At 44.2% G+C, this 21,155-nt stretch overlaps 1 protein-coding gene across 1 annotated transcript in view; it reads right to left on the bottom strand.

Moving 5' to 3' along the window:
- Positions 1-20,454, bottom strand: part of LOC116382790 (neural-cadherin) — a 297,924-nt gene extending 277,470 nt beyond the window's left edge. The window contains exon 1 of the mRNA XM_031846106.1: positions 18,759-20,454. Within this exon, the coding sequence (XP_031701966.1) occupies positions 18,759-19,854 (1,096 nt within the window). The 5' untranslated portion in view covers positions 19,855-20,454. The remainder of the gene's footprint in view (positions 1-18,758) is intronic.
- Between the last annotated feature and the right edge of the window lie 701 nt (positions 20,455-21,155).

The following is a 21,155-nucleotide window of genomic DNA, read 5'->3' as shown; positions in this document are numbered from 1 at the left end:
AGTCCTCACAGCCTATCACAAAGCAACGTCACCTGAAACTGGCTTTGCTCAACACTCGCTCACTCAACAACAAAAACCTCATTCTGAATGAATTCATAACGGACAGTAACCTTGATTTCCTCTGCCTCACTGAAACATGGCATAAACCCCTGGACTACTTCTCACTGAACCAGACCACTCCCACAGGATTCACATACATTGACAAACCTCGTCCTGAGGGGCGGGGAGGTGGTGTTGCTGCTGTTTACAGGAAGGACATTAAAACAACCACCATTCCCATTCCTGCCGTTCATTCTTTTGAACACCTTGCCTTCAAACTCTCTGGTCTGACTCCTTTGGTTACTGCTGTAATCTACCGTCCCCCCAAGCCAAATCCCTCCTTTCTCTCTGACTTTTCAGATTTTTTGACTCAGCTATGTGCCATCTCACCTTCCGTTCTCCTCCTAGGTGATTTTAACATCCACATTGATAACACTGACTGTACATCTACGACAGAATTCCTGGAACTACTAAAATGCTTCAACTTCACACAACATATCAACTTCGCCACCCACAGCCGAGGTCACATCCTGGATCTGGTCTGCACCACTGGTCTCACAATACCGCAACTCTCCAGCCTCAACCTCAACATCTCTGACCACCTGGCTATCACCATGGACATTGACATCCCTATCCCCATGCCAAAAACGAAGCGCACCATATCCTTCAGAAATCTCAAATCTATCTCCCCCACAACTCTTTCAGCCTCTCTTGCCAGTACCATGTCTGCCTCCCCTGCCCCGCTGTCTGATAATCCCCCCGATCTTGTAAACTACTACAATGACACACTCTCCTCCTGTCTTGATCAACTGGCTCCCATCAAAACCAAAACTGTCTCATTCACACACTGGGCTCCCTGGTACACTCCTGAACTCCACCAGATGAAATCTCGAAAGCGCCAGCTTGAAAGACTCTGCAAGAAAACCGGTTTAACAGTCCATCTCCAAGCCCTCTCCGACTACCTTCAACAATACAAAGACGCTCTCATCTCAGCCCGGTCCACCTACTACTCACACCTCATACAGTCTGGCTCTTCTAACCCAAAGGCTCTCTTCTCCACAATAAACAAGCTTCTCAAACCCAAGGACAACACCTCCACATCCTTCACAGTGAACAAATGCAACTCTTTTCTTTCATTTTTCCAAACAAAAATTGACACCATTTACAGCAACCTGAACACCTCCCCCGCCTTTTCCATCTCTCCACCTGCCCCCCCTCCTCCACCCCTCAGCCCCTTTCTCAGTTCTCCCTTGTGTCCCCATTGGAGCTGCCTAACTTCACAACTGGAATGAGAAGCTCCACCTGCATCCTGGATCCCATACCATCTAATCTGGTCAAGAACTGTCTCCCAGCCATCTCACCACTCATCAGTCATCATTAACTCCTCCCTCAGCTCCGGCTCAGTCCCCGACACACTTAAACTGGCTGCTGTCACCCCCATCCTCAAAAAACTTGGACTTGACCCTGACACCATGAGCAATTTCCCTCCCATTTCCAATCTTCCCTTTCTGTCAAAAATACTGGAACGCATTGTCGCCACACAACTCAAAGCCCACCTCATCTCCAACGATCTGTTCGAGCCATTTCAATCCGGTTACCGTTCACAGCACAGCACTGAAACAGCCCTCCTCAAAGTCACCAACGACCTCCTCCTCTCCTCAGACGCTGGTCACCTCAACATTCTCATCCTCCTCGACCTCACTGCAGCTTTTGACACCATCAACCACAACATCCTTCTCTCCCGCCTCGAATCCCCCCTCAACATCACCGGAACTGCTCTCTCATGGATTAAATCATATCTCACAAACAGACAACAGTTCATCAGTATCAACAACTGCACCTCCTCCACTGCTCCTCTGTCTCAAGGCGTCCCCCAGGGTTCGGTGCTTGGTCCTCTTCTGTTCATCCTGTACTTGCTCCCTCTTGGTAACATCATCCGTCAAGATGGTCTTCACTTTCACTGCTACGCCGATGATGTCCAGCTCTACATCTCCACAAAGGCCATTACCACTGCTACTCACTCCACTCTCACCAACTGCCTCACTGACATTAAATCATGGATGCAAACCAACTTCCTCAAACTGAACTGTGATAAATCTGACATGATCATCATCGGTCCCAAATCCCTCACAACTTCTGCCTCACCATCGACAACTCCACTCTGTCTCCCTCCCCACACATCCGCAACCTCGGAGTTATGTTTGACAGCAACCTCTCCTTTGAACACCACGTCAAACAAATCACCAGAACTGCCTTTTTCCACTTAAAAAACATAGCCCGTCTCCGCCCATCACTCTCCTCATCTGCTGCTGAAACTCTGATCCACGCCTTCATCACCTCAAGAATTGACTACTGCAACAGCATTCTCCACGGCACATCATCCAAAATCCTAAATAAACTCCAGTACATCCAGAACTCTGCTGCTCGCCTGCTCACCCACACCCGCTCCCGCGACCACATCACCCCTGTTCTCCAGAACTTCCACTGGCTCCCCGTCCCACAATGGATCCAATACAAAATCCTTCTCCTCACTCATAAAGCCCTCCACAATCAGGCCCCCTCCTACCTCACCGACCTGCTTCACCACCACACTCCATCCCGTCGGCTCCGCTCCTCTGATGCCAACCTCCTGTCTCTTCCACTCAGGACCAAGCACCGGACATGGGGCGACAGAGCCTTCTCCATATCTGCCCCCTCCCTCTGGAACTATCTCCCCAAACACATCCGAAACCAGCAGGATGTTATTGTTGATATTTCTATAGGCAGAAGTGCGCAGTGTTACCGAGTCACATGCAGAAAACAAAATGGAATACATTGGCGAGTGGTATTTCAACACTATTATCAGACAAGAACTTTGAAATTAAACGATGCAGCAAAACTCCAAATGACATTCAATGCCAGTGCTTAAAACAACAGTATTGTCAGGAAAAGATTGTGGTTATAGTTTCAGGCTGGACCCCAATATTCGACTATTCAGTTATTCGTTCGTAAGTATTTGGTATAGATTTTGCTTTGATTATTTTAAGTCACGTTTCATTACGTAGGCAATAAATGTAGCCTTCTCAACTTTCGTTGCATGCGTAACATTGACTTCTTAACTACAGAACAACCGTGGGCTTCATATTTTAACACAAACCAGGATTTATTCCTAAATGTAACCAAGTAGTTTCCTGTGAACACAGAGGTTTATTTGAAAAGATGCATGCATCTAACAAGCAGAAATGCAGACATGCAAAACTGATGCTTGAGGTGTACCTGAAGCGTCATGGTTTGAAGAGTGGGGCCACGGACGAAGCTGCTGTATTTGACAAGTTGGGAGTGAAAACATGTTGTACAGCTCTCCAAACCCTTACTTGCCATGCTACATAAAGGAGATACTACCTCCTATATTGGCTCTGAACTTTGCCATTATATATAAATTGCGAGGTGCGTAATCATCCAAAATGGTCGTTCCTAGGATATTGGGTTAGGCATTTAAATGGCTGGCTAATAAGGTACCTCAATTCCTTTCATCAGGCCCCTGTGACAGTTTGGTGGTGGGGTTTTGTGATGCCCCACAATATGAAACACTTGAGTGATTCTAAACGAAGAGCCACACAGGATTAGTCGAGGAGCACAGGCAAAGATTATCTGCAAAAGGGATTGGAGTGAGTTTGGGAGCTGACATCTCCACAGTCAGTTCTATTCTAGTACAGAAATGAAACTAAAACCATGTGGATTTAGTTTTAATGAACAAAAAGGCTCCCACTTGAGGAATTATCCAATCGCACTGAACTTCCATGTGATGGAAGTCCTTAAAATGCCTTGTTAGAATATATGAACCAAATGATGACAGCCAAAGTAATGATCCTGAGTGTTTCTAATCAGTGGGGTAAAAGAAAACATCCGTCGAGGTTTTTTTGATACACGCTCATTGGCTTCCCTGGCAAGTCCTGTAATCCTTGACATCAAAATGACACTGTGCTGCTCCACTGCTACTGATCAGACCCTTTCCACTCAATGTCCTCCCACTTCGGTGCTGCATACCAAAACGGATGCTGACAAGAAAAGTAAAACCTGTGCCAGTAACGCTAGAAGCGGGGCACAGAATGGCACAGAACGTGACAAAACGTTGGATGAGTATCGCCTCAGAACTTCCTCCCCAAACTCTCCATCTATTCATCCTGATCCTGCTCTCCCTTCACACTGACAACCCCTTGCCGTTACAGTGCTGTGTGGGAGGCAAGGTAGACCTTCAGACCATTATATCTGAACTCCATGATTTGCATGTTTGTTGCAGCTATACACAGAGTAACCTGGTGAGCCTTTGCTCTGTTTCCTTTCCTCTTTGTCCTCGCATCCATTCTGTTTGTCATCACTGTAGTACCGTGAGACGACAACAGCTCTGACCTTTGTGTCTGTCCTATTGCTGCTATTGTAGCAGTCAGCTGAATGCGTAGAAATGTAAATAGGGAGCACTCTTGCATATGCGACGATCACAGAGGTCTAATTTTACTCGTCCGCGCTGCAGCGCTCTGCCCTCCGTGGAGCTGTTACAAGCTGACGGATGACCCGACAAACAGCGCGGTACATGACGCCGGCTCCACTCTCTGCACTGACAGCTAATGCAGCAGACAGATAAGGGATCAGCCACTTGTAGGACATTATTGTGTGTGTGTGTGTGTGTGTGTGTGTGTGTGTGTGTGTGTAAGTGAGTGAGAGAGACATAAAGAGTGGCTTCCGATCTTTAATTCTCAACTTGTCTGTCTTTAATCAGATGAACTGACTTCCTCTGCTTCAGACAGGAAATCAATCACGGTGAAGCACATCAATCACTACTGGCTGTTTGGGTAAGCCATGTAATGTTTCAAACGTGTGTGTGTGTATTCAAGATTCATGTCTAAATAAATGTGTACTTCATAAATGAGACATTGCAAATTCCATGTTTGTTTGAGCTGTTGTGCACCTGCTTGCCTTCTCACTGGCCTGTTTGTTCTGAGCGACGGACGCGACGCTGTGTTCGCCGCGCACTCATGTGTTTGTGTGTGTGTGTATGTGTGTTTAAGAAAAGCTGTGTGGGAAGGGGGTTAGAATACATATTCAGGCGCTGTCTATTGATCTGTTTGACAGTCTCCTCATGCCTTAAACACGCCGCCGGATTACACAATCACTCACATTGATAGCGCGGGAGAGAAAGTGAGAGAGAATGAAATGAGCCTCCCCTGGAAAGAAAAAAAAAAGAAGTGACGCTGCGAGAATAAGTGAAGAAAAGGTGAATAAAGCAGACATATATCAACAACCGGGGAAAAATGTAATAGGGTGGAAATAACAGAGGGGATAGGATCACTGAGAGAAAAATGGGAACGCCGTAGATTTATATTAAAAAAAAAACACAGTTGGTGCGGACTTTGGGAGGGATAGATAGCAGTAAGGGATGGAAGAGGGTGTGTGAAACCACAGGGAAGGAGGAGTAGAAAGGGAAATTACAGGAAGAAAGAAGATTTGGTGGATGAGGTGCAGATAACAAATCCGACGGTGTGCTTGTGTGCCGTTTGATGGTCTCGGAGAACACAGTGGGAGGCGCGTGTGTGGCCACGACACACTTGCAAACATAGAAGATGGAAAGAAAACACTTCAATCATGTTTTACATCACGGGGGAGAAATGTGTATCTGTCTAAAGAAGTAACGAGGAGGAAGCAGAGCAAGAAGGAGCTCTCCTGTGTGCTCAGAGTGTTAGAGGAGGAGGCCCGACACCACACACACCGAACCCGCGTGTTACTACTGACCCTCCAACATGCGCATACTCACAAATACGCACACACACGCGTGTGCAGACATTAATTGCTCCCGCTGCACAGCCAAAGCCGGCAGAAAGGCTAGAGACGAGGAAGCTGCAACACAAATAAATAGGCTACCTCGCATCACAACAACGCTCACTTTAATTGGGTAGCAGCTACAGAGATGACTTGAGCGTGGCAGACGACCTGCTGTCGGAGGCGTTGAACAAACAGCTTGTTAACATATTACCATCCTATTTCTTTTAATAATGTGGTTTTCTTTGTATACATAATGAGTGACTGCTACTCTTGCCTGTATTTCCAAAACTATTTCTATACAGGGTGAAGTTTATCACACGGCCTTTAGTAAGTCTAAAGACCCTACGCATGTAAAGAAAAAAAGATAAAAAAATAAATAAATGAAAAAATCCAATCAGGTGATGCAACTGCCAAAGTCTCTTTTCACACCCAGTTGGTTTAAAGTAATTATTTTGAACCCTAGAGACATTTTCCTCCTAAGCCTGAATTAGTTTGCACAGATGAGAGTCCAGCATGCAGACCAAGACTGCATTGAGAGGAGTCGTGCTTTCAAAGCAACCTTGGAGCAATTTGTTCGCAGTGGAATACGAATCTCATAATGACGGTGAAAAGAAAAGACGCTCTAATTTTATTTGATTACATCCATAAGAACATCTTTGCCACTGAACACATTCCGACCATTTAGGGAAAAAGACTGCTGTCATGTGGCTTACTTGATCAATTCGGGCTCACTTGAGGATTTGCTGTGTGCGATGCAACCAAGCTATTGAGTAAATGCTGCCAAGCACAGTAGCATTTTTGGATCAGAGTTAACAGATGATAGATCTGAATGTTCTCTCATTCTGGGAAAACAAAGGTAACAGAGAGCACCCTCTGTCCTGGACAGGTTGACTTTAATTGAACCGACAGTTTGACCCTAAATCTATACCTGAGGTGATGTCACAGAACAACATTTTAGAGGCAGATTTCAAAAAAAAATAAAAAATTCAGCTTTGTTTTCTTTTCTAATCTGGAAAGCAACGTTTACCTGGCAAAATTCCATCAACCAATAGAAGATGAAACTGTCCTCTGCCTGTGCTATTTCTGAAGCAACGACAGATGGTGCCATGTGGTGAAGGCAGAAATATTCAATTAGTAGGTACTTGAATGGCAATACAATAGATTATTCTTGTTTGTTAACATATACATGCATAAGGCTATAATATATTGTTGAAATCAATGTATATATTTGTACATTTTTGGTGATAACGATGAAGCCAATTCGTTATTCTGTATTTTTCCAACTTTTGACTTTGTCAGTTGTCGTTCTTCATGGATTTCTTTTCTTGTTCTCATTGCCAGTCCTGACAAATACCGCTTGCTCACTGGGAATTGAACTGCTTACACTATGCCCGTAAGATACGACAAAACGAAAACAATCTCTTATCACAATAACGGCAACACCTTGATAACAACATGCGACAGTAATTAATTTGCAGTTGTTTCATTTCCTTTTGATTTTTGTGCTCCGAGTCTGTACTTCCCATGCCGAGGTTTTATCTCGCAATTAAATAGCGAGCCTGGTACAAATCAATATTTTAAAACAAGATTTTTTTTAGGCTTTATCTCAAGTTGTTCCGGCTCACATCACATTTAGCAGGAGTAATGCTGCGAACAGGAGGATTCCAGTCTGACAAAGACTGAAAAGCAAATGACTCAACACACAGTGAACTTCCATACACTGCTGCCACCAATTACCTCTGAATCTTATTCCCCACTTCAGGTATACACATTCATTAATCCATAGACCATGACAGGCTGTGATATATTGAAATTAATCTTAGGGGCCTAATACATAGGCCCCTAAGTCTGTACACAAAGGAATAAAACCTGCCTGGGCCAGGTCCCCCATTTTACACTAGCTTATATTAGCTATAAGCCATATTCCATTACAGCAACCTGCTATTTCTGCACTGTATGTTTGTTGAGGGCTAAAGCATGCAATATCTGCCAACACTAGTGCACTAGAGATAGACTTCACTGTGAAATGATACTACAACAGATTTAGTTTAAACTGAGACGATGAGATGGACAGTAACAGGAGGAAAATTCAGGTTGGAGAAAAATGGACAAAAGAGACCAAAAAACAGCAGGAGACAAGATAATATGGATTTGGTATCACAGGCACCCTGAAGTGTGTCTTAAAGCATTACCTTTATAATCATGACATTTTAGTGATATGATGAAGGTCACCGTGAAGCAAACTGCAGTTTGAACCACGCACTAAAGTTGAAATATGTTGCTTACAAAATGGCAACACATCTGATGATACTGGTGTTTAAACACATAAACGGTGGGTCGTAACTCAAAGGCATCAGGAGAGCAGAGGTAAAATTGTAAAACAGTCAAAATTCCATTAAAAGGGGGAAGCACAACGCTAGAAAGCCAATTTATTGCTCAGAAATTGAAATTGACCGTGGCACAAATTGTTGCTGCCAACTACAATTAATTATTCATGAGGTTTTTTTGGAAGATGTAACCATGCAAATTGACTTGCATTGATTCATACGGAACCAGTATCACAGGTATTTCTGTCAAGCTTTGTCTGTTGTCTCAATGAAATGCCAGGAGTTTGCAGAATTTGCAGAATGAATGGATGTGGATGGAATAATGGAAAATGGATGGATGGATGGATGTGGATGGATAGATAGATAGATGGATGGATGGATAGATTCATCAGACTCACTGGTGTTATGCGAGTCTTTCTCACACCTTTCCCATCACTGATCAGTAACAGCTTTTAGTGGTTTGGCTCTTGGTTTGATGCTGCACCACAGCTGGTACCTTGGAGAACAGGGCAACAGTGTATAATTACATGCTGATTGTAGGGACATAATTTAGCTAGCTGTAATAAAATTGAAGTTGTGTGACAGTGGAGTAGAGGAAGTGAAAAAAAGCTGTGTCTCTGCTGATCAAGTCATCTATTAAAATGGAGACATACAGTACCAGCAGTCATCTACAGCTATATGGACATTTCTAAGAAAAGGTTTGGCATTTTGGGAAAGGAGTTTACTTTCCTGAAGGATTAGGTGAGCACATCAATAATACTTTTATATCTGTCCGCGAAATAGCAGCTGCAGGGCTCAACACTAACTCCTAAAAGTGGTTGCCATACGAACCAGCAATACGTTTGAATAATACTATTGCATTTATGCTGGAGCTTAAATTGTGGGAAATATGATGTTCTCTCGGTGGAGCCACTGCTCTCAACAAGGCAACCAACCCGACGTAACAGACAACGTGCTGTCTGACACTCTCACCACAGAAGAACAACATTCTACATTCTACACGCTATGCTAAACTAGCCTACCAGGAAAACCAACAGCAGCACACACACTACAAACTCTCCCCGCAGCATTTAGGTAGCTATTCCCTACCGATTCAAACAGGGCTAAAGGTATGTTTATAGCCGCGGATATGAGACCATGCTTAATGCTATTGAGCCCCGTGACACTACTCCTTCACGAGCCCATTTTGCATGACCATAATTCCTGCTTTGTAAAAGAAAACAAAAGCCCAATGAGAATCAAATGTCCGAAGCTCCCGCTGTTGCTCTGACAACAGACGGCCGGACGTCACGGGCTACACAAAGCTAGCTGACTGTAACCACACAAATAGGATGATGTCATTAATCTAGCGTCTCAGAAAGCAACGGCAGATCAGAGAGAGCGTGACCTTCTTTCACAGAAGCACAACAGCAGCCCATGTGTTAAAGACAAAACAGGAGTTGCTGCAGCTTCCTGTACACAAATTAATCCATCGCTGTTCAAAGTAAAAAAAGAACACACTTTTTGATGGCATTTCTGCTTTTTTGCTGCATTGAACCGCGCCGTACCGAACTGTGGCACCACTATATCGTATTGAACCGAACCAAGAATAATGTGAACCGTTACACTCCTAGTGATTATGCAAATAGAGGTTATGAGAATAAGCCTGCTACATTTTATCCCAGTAATTCATTATTCAGAACTTAACTTTCAGTCTTTACAATATGATAAGGTTGTGTGGTACACTGCCCAAGCTGTCATGTATTACATCTCTTTTACTGTAGTTGAACAGCCCAAACCATCATATGTCCCTTTATATCCCTGGATATATATATACAGTATATATTCAGTCTGGCTGCCACAGCAGCCTTGTCGTATCATCACATTGCATTTCTTTACTGGCCAGGTCCTGTCCTTGATCATTGCTACATCACTCTCTAAACCAACTGACTAACGTGTTGACGTGCTGTCTTCATAAAGGTTTCAAGTACTAGTTTCAAAGAGGACACTACCGCTGTGGCTCCTTTCCAATTTTTTGTGACTAACTCAGAACACATTTCTGTGCATAAAATATGAAAGGAATCCATTCCCCACTGTGAATCAGAGACACTCTGATATAAAGGATACCTGTTCCATTTGTCTCCCAACTCTTCAATTCTTCATGATAATATGTTGTATTTGGAAAGCAGTGTGATGGGCTGACAGTCTCTAGTTTACTGCATTTTTAAGTACCATCAGCCAAACTTCCTTTGTCCAATACTTTGGCTTTTGACCAAATAACCCCCCCCCCCACACACACACACACACACAAAATGACATTTTCTGAAAATGTGGAAATCTCACTTATTCCGATTTAGCATCTTCTAGCAACCTGGATTTCAGTGCTACCCACAGCTGAGATATTCTTGTTTGACACTTTAACAGCTATGTTTATTCAAACACAAGTCAAATTTGCGCACATTAAAGACAAGAAATATGAGAACAATTATTGAAAAATGTTCGTGTACAAGGAGCATAAGCCAAGTGAACACTTTAACAATGTATTTTTCTGTTCGGAACATTTCTCTTACAATCTTTTATCATTAGGTGACTGGTGACCTTTTCAAACTTTAAAAGGTTTCTTTTGTCACTGAGCAGAAGAAGGTCCTGACAATTGAAAGCAGTCATTTTAAGAGGTGCTTTTCGAAAGGTGAGAAATCAAAATAACTACCGACGTGCCTTAAAGTAGTGGCTCATATCTGACATTAAACTCTGAAAAGCTTTTAAAGTTCCAAGTCAGCATTGATGAAGTGCAGGTCACTGCTGAATCTGGGTCCAAGCCTGTCTCCAACCATTTTCAATATCCAACAAAGTTGGCAGCCTCTCCTGGTCTGTGCAGTGCATTTGGGTTTGGATGGAAATCTGCAAAACTGGTCTGTGGCACAAAACATCCCTTAACCCCCTCCCTTTCTAAGCATGTAGAAGAACCTGCAATGGCCTCAGGTCCAGCTCTCTATGTACATGGGAAGGGCTCATCGTAAGTTGACGGAAACACAATGACTCTTTCAGGTGAATCTACACCGTTGAAGACAAAATAATGAATATAAGATTATCTTTGTGCCAGCAGATCCCACTAAACCCTTAACACTGTACCTTAACACCACCAACAATGCCATGGGTGTGTAATAAGACTACGAGTCACTTTGGTATCATTAGCAAATCTATTTGAAATATTATGACATTTCATCAAAAAATGTGTACAAACATCTTTTACTTTAACTGCTAATAATTCACGTCAGGAATTACACTTCACCTCCTCTCAGATTTTGAGCTTGAACTTCATTTAGCATTAACACTTAAAATAAAACTCTTTTAACCACTATTTAAAATCTTCTCAACAGGTACAACTTTATTTCCCATAACGTCTTAAATTTCAGCTTTTAATATCGCTATAGGGCTCAACACATTTAATGTGCATTTTTCACATACTGTTTCAACTGCAATTTTTCTACAGCAAGAATGAATCCAATTTCTTTCTGAAAATCTAGCTTTCTTTTTACTGAAAATCCAAAATGCTGCATTTCACACCTTTAAATGGCTCTTCGTCTTAACAAACTCTGTATACAGCTGAGCAGTTGAGCTGTCTCATTTACTGCTACCAAAGTAAGAGTAACTGTGTTTTCCATTCCCCTCTGTGCTCACAGCGGATCATACAATAAACTCTCTTGAAGCCACTGAACCAGAGAACTGTGCCAAGGGAAGCCAGAAATTCCACAGCACATTTGACAGTATCTGAAGCTGATACTTGGGATTTTTACAAAAAGCAGTTGGCAAACCATTGGTGACAGAATTGGAGTCAGTAACCATCAGAGGCGCAAACGTTCTGTCCATTTCCTCCTCCGTGGTGCGCTGCGAACGGCTCTAGAGCAGCTTGGAAAGGTTCGAGGTGAAGGTGGCTCCTTTAGTCAGGGGGCAACCTCCGGTTCTGCTGAGTGAAGCCAACGCGGAATTGTCTTAAAACTTGCATTATCTCTACTGACCAGCGGGTGGCGACTCATCTGGATGCAAAAAGAAGTCTGGTTGTATAGAAGTCTATGAGAAAATGACTACTTCTCTCTTGATTTATTACCTCAGTAAACATTGTAAACATGAGTTTATGGTCTCAATCTCTAGTTTCAAGTCTTCTTCAATACAGCATGATGTTCATTTAGTACATTATGGTCCATTTAGAGTCAAATAGACCATAAAGTGGAGTATGATTTAGGGCGGGTTTACTGTGATTGACAGGTTGCTACCAAAGATGTATACGGCGTCTCTACGTCATTTCTCAGCATTCCAAATATGGTAGCTTCCATTCACCGGTTGCAAAAAAAACAACATGGCGACGGCCATATTGCAAGATGGGATAGCAAAATTGTCGGACTCAAGGCTTCATAACAACGGTCCACAGACTATATACAGTCTGTGGCTTTACAGCATTCCTCACCCAGACCTCGCTGATCCCCCTCTCTCTGTGGGGCCCCCTGCTCCCCGCAAGACCACGGACCCCTCGTTAACCATGCTTTGTGGACGGGGCTTTTTTGTCGCGTCATCATCGTTCATGTCCATGCAACCAATGTGTTTATGATTAAATGCTATAAGGGAGAAGCTCTTCATAGATCTAGCCTCTCCATTTTTTCTCCCAAAATTCACCAGGTTGACGCACTTACTTGCATCCAGATGTTTCCAAAGTGAATGAGTCATCACGTTACACACTCATGATTTCAATATTGACAAAAAAGTCATGATTATGATTTTTGCCATAATCGAGCAGCCCTACAAATTGCAATGAAACAAGCAACCTAAAAAAAATATGCATGTGTCTCAACCATTGCACACAGTGAACCATCAGTGTGATCATTGTGCATGCATACACACATGTGCATAGAAGGCCAGATAAGTGCTATTTATGCTCTTTGAAGGAATAAATGGATGCAGACGATGTTTCATCTCGATGAACAAAAGACAGGAAACATATGCAGCTAACAGGCTTTCCACACTGCCATCTGTCTGGATATGGAATGGTAATCTGGCAACCCCGAACTCCCAATAAGCACAATGCTTTATTTTGTGGGTGAATGTACAGTATTTATGTGTGTGTGTGTTTATCAGTGTGTGTTTGAAATGTCAAAAGAATTGGATGCAAAAGCATTCCATGTGCATTTCTTTTGACTGCAGAGCCTGAAAACGCAGTTCTCTCTGATCACTGTTTCCCACACGTTTGGTTTGCATGTGTGTTCGTGCTTGGTCTCGTTGTGAGAGGCAGAAATCTGTATGAGATCAAGTAACCGTTGTCTTGATTAAAGCCAGCTGTTTCTCTTCATTAACCAAAATCCCATAACACTCACGCGCAATCTGGACATGTGTGTCCACGCATCTAGTCTTTTGAGCAAACTGTTGGCTATTTTCTATCTTTGTCATTTTTATATCAAGAAAATTACACATCTAACATGATACACATCCATAAACCCCCATCTTACCCATATGTTCCAAACTAATTAAAGTATGTTTGCAAATTGTTTAGAATTTTGAAATTAAAATGTGTAATTTTAATCTATTATATTTTGTAAAGGTTATTTAATTATGTATTAAAAACAAACTTCAATTTGTACAGTGTGTTGCTTTAAAATTAGCACAGTTAACACAGAATTACCATGGTGATTGTAATATAACTATTAATAAAATTAATTCATTAAATCAAAATGATTAAAAACTAATTTATAATAATAATCTTGTTTTAATTTTGTCGCTCAATCTTCTGCCAGTTAGTAATTATAATCAGCTAAATTTGGGAAAGTAACTGCATTTCAAATGTGCCTAAAAACGGGTTGCTTGCTAAATGGCTCTAATTAAAGAACACTAACTACATAGGTAAGCTGCTCATTTGTTCTGCACCAGTAGGTCTGCAGGCACTGTTTAAGTGTGCAAAGACGACAGCTCTGCTAACATTGCACGAAGGATTCTCCTCCACATAATAAAAGTGGGAACCCATCTTTAGACTTGGCATGACAGCAACAGGAAATAATTAGAGGAGACAAAAGGGGGAAAGAATTGAACCTTTCACTGATGCTGGCAAAGCAGTGATTAATGCAGCAGTCTGCCGGCTGAAGCTGACAGAATGCTGCTATCAGCAGCTTCAAAATACACTTCACTTAACACGCAAAGCATTTGTAAATGACGTGTTACACATCTCTGACTGAAGCTAGGAAGTTTTAAATGGTTGTGTATATATACTGCAGCAGTTTGGACCAAACTGAAGAGGCCTTACTTATAGAAAAATGGAGAAAGAAAACAGTGAAGTCACATTGGAAGAAAGTTGAATTTGTTTAATCCCAGCCAAGTGGCAGATATTTATTTTAAGTCTCTTACAAGCTATTTTTATATTGACACTGAACAAACGACTCCCTGTAATGTGAGAGTTTTGCTAATACCACTGATCCCACTGAGAGTCAACGTCTAAATTCTCTGTGTTTCAAGAAGGTCGGGTGGGTGGTCCACATTGCTGCAAAGTCATCGCACCGAGGACAGTCCGCCCCCGTTGACAGTCGCGCCGGGAGCCCTGTTCAAGCCCCACAAGAAGAGAGGGCATAGCTGGCATCAAGTCCACGGCACCCCGGATGCAGGCAAGGTCCGGGCGACGGGTGCTGTAGCTCACGGCAGCTAACCGCCTTCACCCGAGACCTTCCCAAGTCGACTTACTATGGCCAGTCGTGGCTCACAAGGAAGAAATTGGCCCGCCGACGGCCAGCCAGCACCGGGGAGAGGATCCTCCCACACCAGGCGGCCGTCTCTGACCCGCCGAGGTGAATTCCTCGGGCCAACTGAGTGGACCCCACCCGTTTAGAAGTGTAAAAATGATACAGTATATATACAGTATGGTTCATTATGAAACTGTGATGGGCCAACTTAGAATGTAAGAAATGAATGCTTTTCCTTTTGTGTCAAGCAACAAAAAACTTGTACCATGACGAGTTAAGAGTTAATTTGCTGATCTTGCATGTCCTGCAATGTGACCAAACCTCTCAATGGTTAAATTTGGTCTAAGCGAAAGCAGACGTACGAGAGCTTTGAGTAAACAAGATCTCAAGTTCACAGTTCTTGATACAGTGTCACATTATAGTCTGCACCAAAAGAAGTTGAGGTTTGATAGTCAAACATGTAACAGGGTCATCAGGGTTTGGTCGACCAATCAGACTTAAAGCTGAATACTGAAAGAATACTGGACTCCCATGTGGTAAGAGTCCAGTGGAATACCTGTCGCGCCGTACAAGATACAAACGGTCTATTTGGCATAAACTCTTTTATTATTGTATTTTTTTTTTTGATATGTCATAAAGGCTGCTAGAACATGTGACTGTGAGAGTGTGCACAGAAAAAAGTGCATTATAATAATTTCCTAAAAAGGACTACAATAGCTTATTGTCTATTTGAAAAGATGAAAGTGCAGAAGGCGATTTCACCTTAAGCAAGAAATGAGAAGAAAAGCAGTGAAAGAAAACATTGGGTTGAGCTCTGAAGACGGACAATAGACATGTGTGCCTGACCAAATTAATCATTTAACTAATTAACCAAATTAATAATTCCATTAATCATTATGCCAACGGGAGTCACTGCAGTCAAAGCACGGTGTCAGATTGGCTGCTTTAAGTGGGGAGGAGGAACCTCTGGGGAAAATTAATGGAGCACTCACTTGGTGCTCTTTTAGGTGTTGGCACGTTATTAAACGACTTGTGAAAATGAAAGGTTTGGGATATCAGAGGCTAGATGTGCGCCAAGACACACGGGTTGATGATAGGACAATAAAAGAAAGAGCACTTTCTTTACCGAAGGTAAGTATTCGTTCCTCGGACTCCCACCCCAACCTTCACCCTCACAGGCCAACTCTTCACTTTAAAATGTAAATGTTTACCGTGTGGGGTTGGACGTCTTGCCCCAAAAATGGCAAGGTGGGTACCCACAATGTCAGAAATACAACCACACACATGCACTTCCCTTGTGGTGTGGGCCACAAACCCATACCAATAAGCAGTGATCTTAGATCCTGATATGCAAGAATTCTAGCCTCACACACACATCCGTCCCTCGAAAAATCATGTCAGAAGCTCACTGTCTCTCTCTCTCTTGCTCTGTTAAACTGCGCCTCCACTCAAACTAAATCCCTGGAGTGAGAGTGAAAATAAGAGCGAGAAAGTAAGAGAGCAAGGGGGGGCAGACAGAGAGAATGAGATGGGATTACAGGGATAATGCAAGCAGATGGAGGGAGGTCGAGGCTCCGGAAGGCTCTCCACTCCAAACGGATTAAAGGACTTTAACAGAGCCACCGACAACCCGACGGACGCTGCCGTCATCGTGCTTCAGACGCCGTGGCTGAGCCGGGCTCGCCCCCCCCCCCCCATTGGCCGCCGCTAAACCCGGAAATGAAAACTTGCCGCCTTTCAGCATCATGCAGTGAACAGTCGGGTCATGTAAATGTATTTCAATCACCCTTCCTTTTAAACACATCCATTTAGGAAACTTTTACGCTGACCGTCCTCTTTAAACGTTGTACGCATACTGTTAGAGCAAAACACATCACACCACAGTTGAGTTACAGATGCAGCCATTGAAGATTCAATCATCCGAAAACCAGCACTGGTCAGAAAGGGATTTGGCTACATCAGCAACAATGTGTCTCTAATCTTCAGATACATTAAAAGCCATTTTACATCTTTGTAAATAACATATCATTTATTCGCATTGTATCTGGTTGGATTTAAATGGATTACACATTAAAATTCACTTTTCACGCACTAAACTTTTGTTTCATAAGAACACAGATGACACTCCTGCCAGTGCCTCTCATACATAGCATTTACATCTTTTTAAAATCGACAGCGAAACCTTGTTTTGTTTTTCCGGTCCTTCCTTTGCCAATATCCTGACAATTTATTCAACAACGTTATTATTCGAGGCTGTCTCCCGTGTGTTTGATTCCTGCTCATTTGCAGGAGGAATATAACAACGCAGTCCGTTAGAAAGAGACGAAACCGGTTTAACTTTTGACAGGGTGCAGGGAAAAAACATCCTCCACTAATGCATTTCATCGGCTGGTGAAATGTGTTCTACTTGCTTGAAATTTAATAATAAGAAAAAAGTTTGGAGACCTGCCGACAAAAAAAGAAATCTCGGGTAAATTCGGATGCCAAGAAGTCCCAACTGAGTCCCTCCTTTACATCAGACAGCAGCTAATTGTTAGCTCCCGGTGCTCTATGAAGGAACTCTCAGGGGAATAACATAATACTGCAACACTAAAGTGCCACATTAGACACTGACAACATAAAGTTCGGCCATCACTATGAATGTGTCCAAGAAGGGAAATGATTGTAACAAATAGCCAACATTGTTACAGGGAGTGTGACCTGGCATTGTGTGCCAGGAGCGGCCTCAGCTTCTTTCCCCGCGTCAGGATAGTTCACATTACCGAGACCAATAGGTCACATTGATCAGGTCACCTCCTCCAGTCAAAAGCTGTTAGCGGGTCTTAATTGAACATGCTGCGGAACCTGTTCTTTCAATCATGCCAAGCAGACAGACAGATGGATACATAGATATATAGATCACACAGCAAATGCAAAGTCATTCATATTGTTTTCTTTGCACTCTGTATTATAGTACCAGCTGCTCAGTGTCACAGTCAATTAGCCCGGCGTTTCATCCCCTCACATATCCATTTATTAATGTGAATCTGGCTGGATGTTGACGCCCCCTCCCCCGTCCCTCTGCTCCCCTCCGTTATCCGCAGGTGATAATTAACCTGTTGGTTCGGCGGCAGCCCCCCCAGCGGTAGGCACAGGCACCGTTCACGGCCGCCCTGATTCAACCGAGCACATGTATCATCATCAGCACTGACTGCTGCCACTCAGTTGAACCTCTTTTGTAAATACCATACACTCTGAACACCGCTCAGTCCGATCGTTCGCCAGGATGGAGCGCGTGGATGTGAGGCCCCAGTGGAGAATACTGACGTTGCAAGGTACCTCGGTGGTTCAGCACACACTTCCCACAGCAACAGCATTCCTGGATTTCTCGCACCCCAAAGACACTTCACCTCCGAGAACCTTACACCAACCCTGACATCGGGATGCTGCGCACAGTGGCTCCCCACTGACCCTGCTCTGTAATAGTCAAGTTTGAATTACAATGCCCAGTATGCCCAATTTATAAAGTATAAGGAACACCTATATGGGGTTACTTTCTCTTCTTTATTACCAAACTGTATCTTCTCCAGTGGACTTTAATCTAGAGTCCAGGGGCTTTGGAACCCCGTGGAAAAAAGTTATAGGGAAGACAATCGCTTTGTATCATATCACAATATTAGGCTCTTTAGTAAAGGCACTTTCCGTGCGTATTTACGCACACAATACAACGCATTGTTAGATAGATTATGTTTGTATGTTGCTCAACGAGCCTCGCGGGGATCAAACACTAGACAAGAAAATGCTCACACAAACAGTCATACTGTCTCTCACTCTTTCACACACACACACACACACACGCACTCTACCTCACAGACAGACACGCGCGAAACTCACACAGACGTGCGTTCGGTCTTTCGCTCACCTCTTTTATCCTGAACTTTGACGGTGATCTCCACCAGAGGCTCGGTCTCCCGGTCCAGCCTCCGCGATATGACTATATCCCCGCTGTCCCGGCTCACGCTGACCGGTGAGCTCTCCACGTCGGGCTCCACCAGCTCAAACGCTGCCGACTGAAACCTCACCGGGCCCAGGTTCATCACCACCGAACCTATCCCCGCATCCTCGGACACGTTGATGAAAACGGGACTGTCCGATTCCAGCACTGACCTGGACCTTCTCGCTGGCACTTTAATTTGAGATGTAGGTTTCCGTTTGCCCGGTTGGGGGTTCGGCGCCACGGACCACTGCCGTGGATTGATCTCAACTGCTACGCTCTGGCTGGTGCGAGGCGGCCAACCGCGGTCCTGGGCAAACACTTCAAACTTAATCGGCTCACCCAGACCGAGGATGGAGTCCACCAGGAGAATGTCTCCGGTTTTGGGCACCGCGTAGAAACTCCCGTTTTTGGGCAAGGCGAAGTAGATGAGCTCCGCGTTCTTGCCACTGTCATCGTCCTTCGCTGTGACCGAGTAAATCGCCGTGCGGAGCGCAGTGGCATCATCCAGGCTCAGTTTCACATCGGCACCGGGGAAGGTGGGCTGGTGGTCGTTGGTGTCCAGGACGTCCACCTTGATGGACGCCACCTCGGCGACAACCGGAGACTCCTCATCCACTTCACGGGAGAGTCCCGCGCATTCCCCGCAACACAAACCGAGACTCAGCACGTATTCAGCCCGCTCCTCCCGGTCCAGAACCCCAGAAGTCTTCAACAAAACATGCCCCCTTTTGTGGTGCGCAAAAACGCGAAAATTGTCGCTCCCGTCTCCCAGGAGTTTAAAGTGCGGCGCAAATTCCTCGGTACGGCACAGCCTCTGCGAGTTGAGCCGCTTTAACGGGACGCTCAGCCCGTTGACCCGGGAGCCCGGAGATGAGTTCTCAAATACATGCCCGTGAAAGAACGGCACCTGCTCCGCGGTCCCGTTCCCGTGTGCGCACGAAACGAAAAAAGGTAGAAACGCGACCCAAATCATGACTGGATATCTCATCGACTCCGCTGCACTAAAGCGCTCGTGCCACATCGACACCCATGGGTGCGCTCGTTCCTCGGGGGGTATTTATCTTCTTTGCCTTTATGATGCGAAACTTCCATTAAACTGGAACGCAGGTATTTTGTCGTCACCATACTTCATCTCGACGCAGGATAACTTTGTCTCTGTGTGTTTGTTTTGTGCGTCCTCCTCTCGCGCTCTCTCCCCTGCCTGCTGCCTCACCAGCAGCGCTGTCTGTCTGTGCGCGTCCCAGGAAAAAAAAAGCTTCTTACAGCTCGAGTGCGCGCTTACCTCCGTTTGCTTCCTCGCTCTCTTTTTACGTGCGTTGTTTCCGACCCATATATCCGTCTTGCGTTTGAGTTGCTGCAAACTACGCGCGGCCAAACGCCGGCTCTCTTTAGAGATGGTTCAGACCTCTTATTATAAGGAAATGGGGCTTCTTTGCCACTCAGAAGTACGGGTGATACGCGGTCCATCAGGGATGTCGCACGGAACCGATTGTTTTACGCATGCATTGCCAAAATAATCGAGCGCAATGCATCTACAACAAAGTGATGCAGCGGCAACGGATCCCTCTCATCGGAGACTAACTTCTCAGCAGAGGAGCAGCGAGTCAAATCAACTCGGGCGCGCGCACAAACACCCCCACGGCCACGGCCAACAGAGCGCAAATGTGTCCGCGTGTGCGTGCGCGTGTCTGTTTGTGTCAGGAGGAGGGTTGATCCTCAGGGGGGAAACATCCCGACCTCCCTTCTCTCTCGATGATCAATGTCCAGTCTTGCACGTCCAGATCCATCACTCCTCTTTCCAATAACACGTCAGTCCATTGGATTAAAATAATGTAAAAATCGATCATTTTAAAACGCCTCCAGGGGGGCAAAGAGAAAATAAAGGCTTAAGCTGCAGGCAGGGACTCCAGAGCTGTCTTCATGTCAGAGGAGAGGTGCGCCCTATTTGAACGTGTTCATTCCCTGCTGTTTTTTTTTTTTAAATCTTTTATGGAGCTTCTGCTCTCCAAGGGTCTTTGCACGTTGAACGCAGGTCCCCAGCAACAAGAAGGAATTAATTTAATATAACAAATATTCACTTTCATATAACAGTTTCCACTTTCATATCTGTTCCCCACATAGATACAATTTAATAGAGTGGTGCCGGAAGTTAGCATCGCAGCGGTTCTCTCAACAAAAAAGCCAATAGGATTATTTTTCCTTGGATTTCGGTTTGCACGTTTAATTCAGCAAGATAATCTTCACAAAAAGGATCACTGTTTTATGATTTTGGAAGCGGAAATGCATCGCTAGAAGTGTTAAAGCCAACGTTAGGCTGTAAAC

The sequence above is a fragment of the Anarrhichthys ocellatus genome, unplaced genomic scaffold (genome assembly GCF_004355925.1).
Source record: "Anarrhichthys ocellatus isolate YVR2014 unplaced genomic scaffold, GSC_Weel_1.0 scaffold6, whole genome shotgun sequence".
NCBI classification, from domain to species: Eukaryota; Metazoa; Chordata; class Actinopteri; order Perciformes; family Anarhichadidae; genus Anarrhichthys; species Anarrhichthys ocellatus.
Note: the sequence above shows the minus strand (reverse complement) of the source record. Positions and strands in the feature narration are given on the sequence as shown.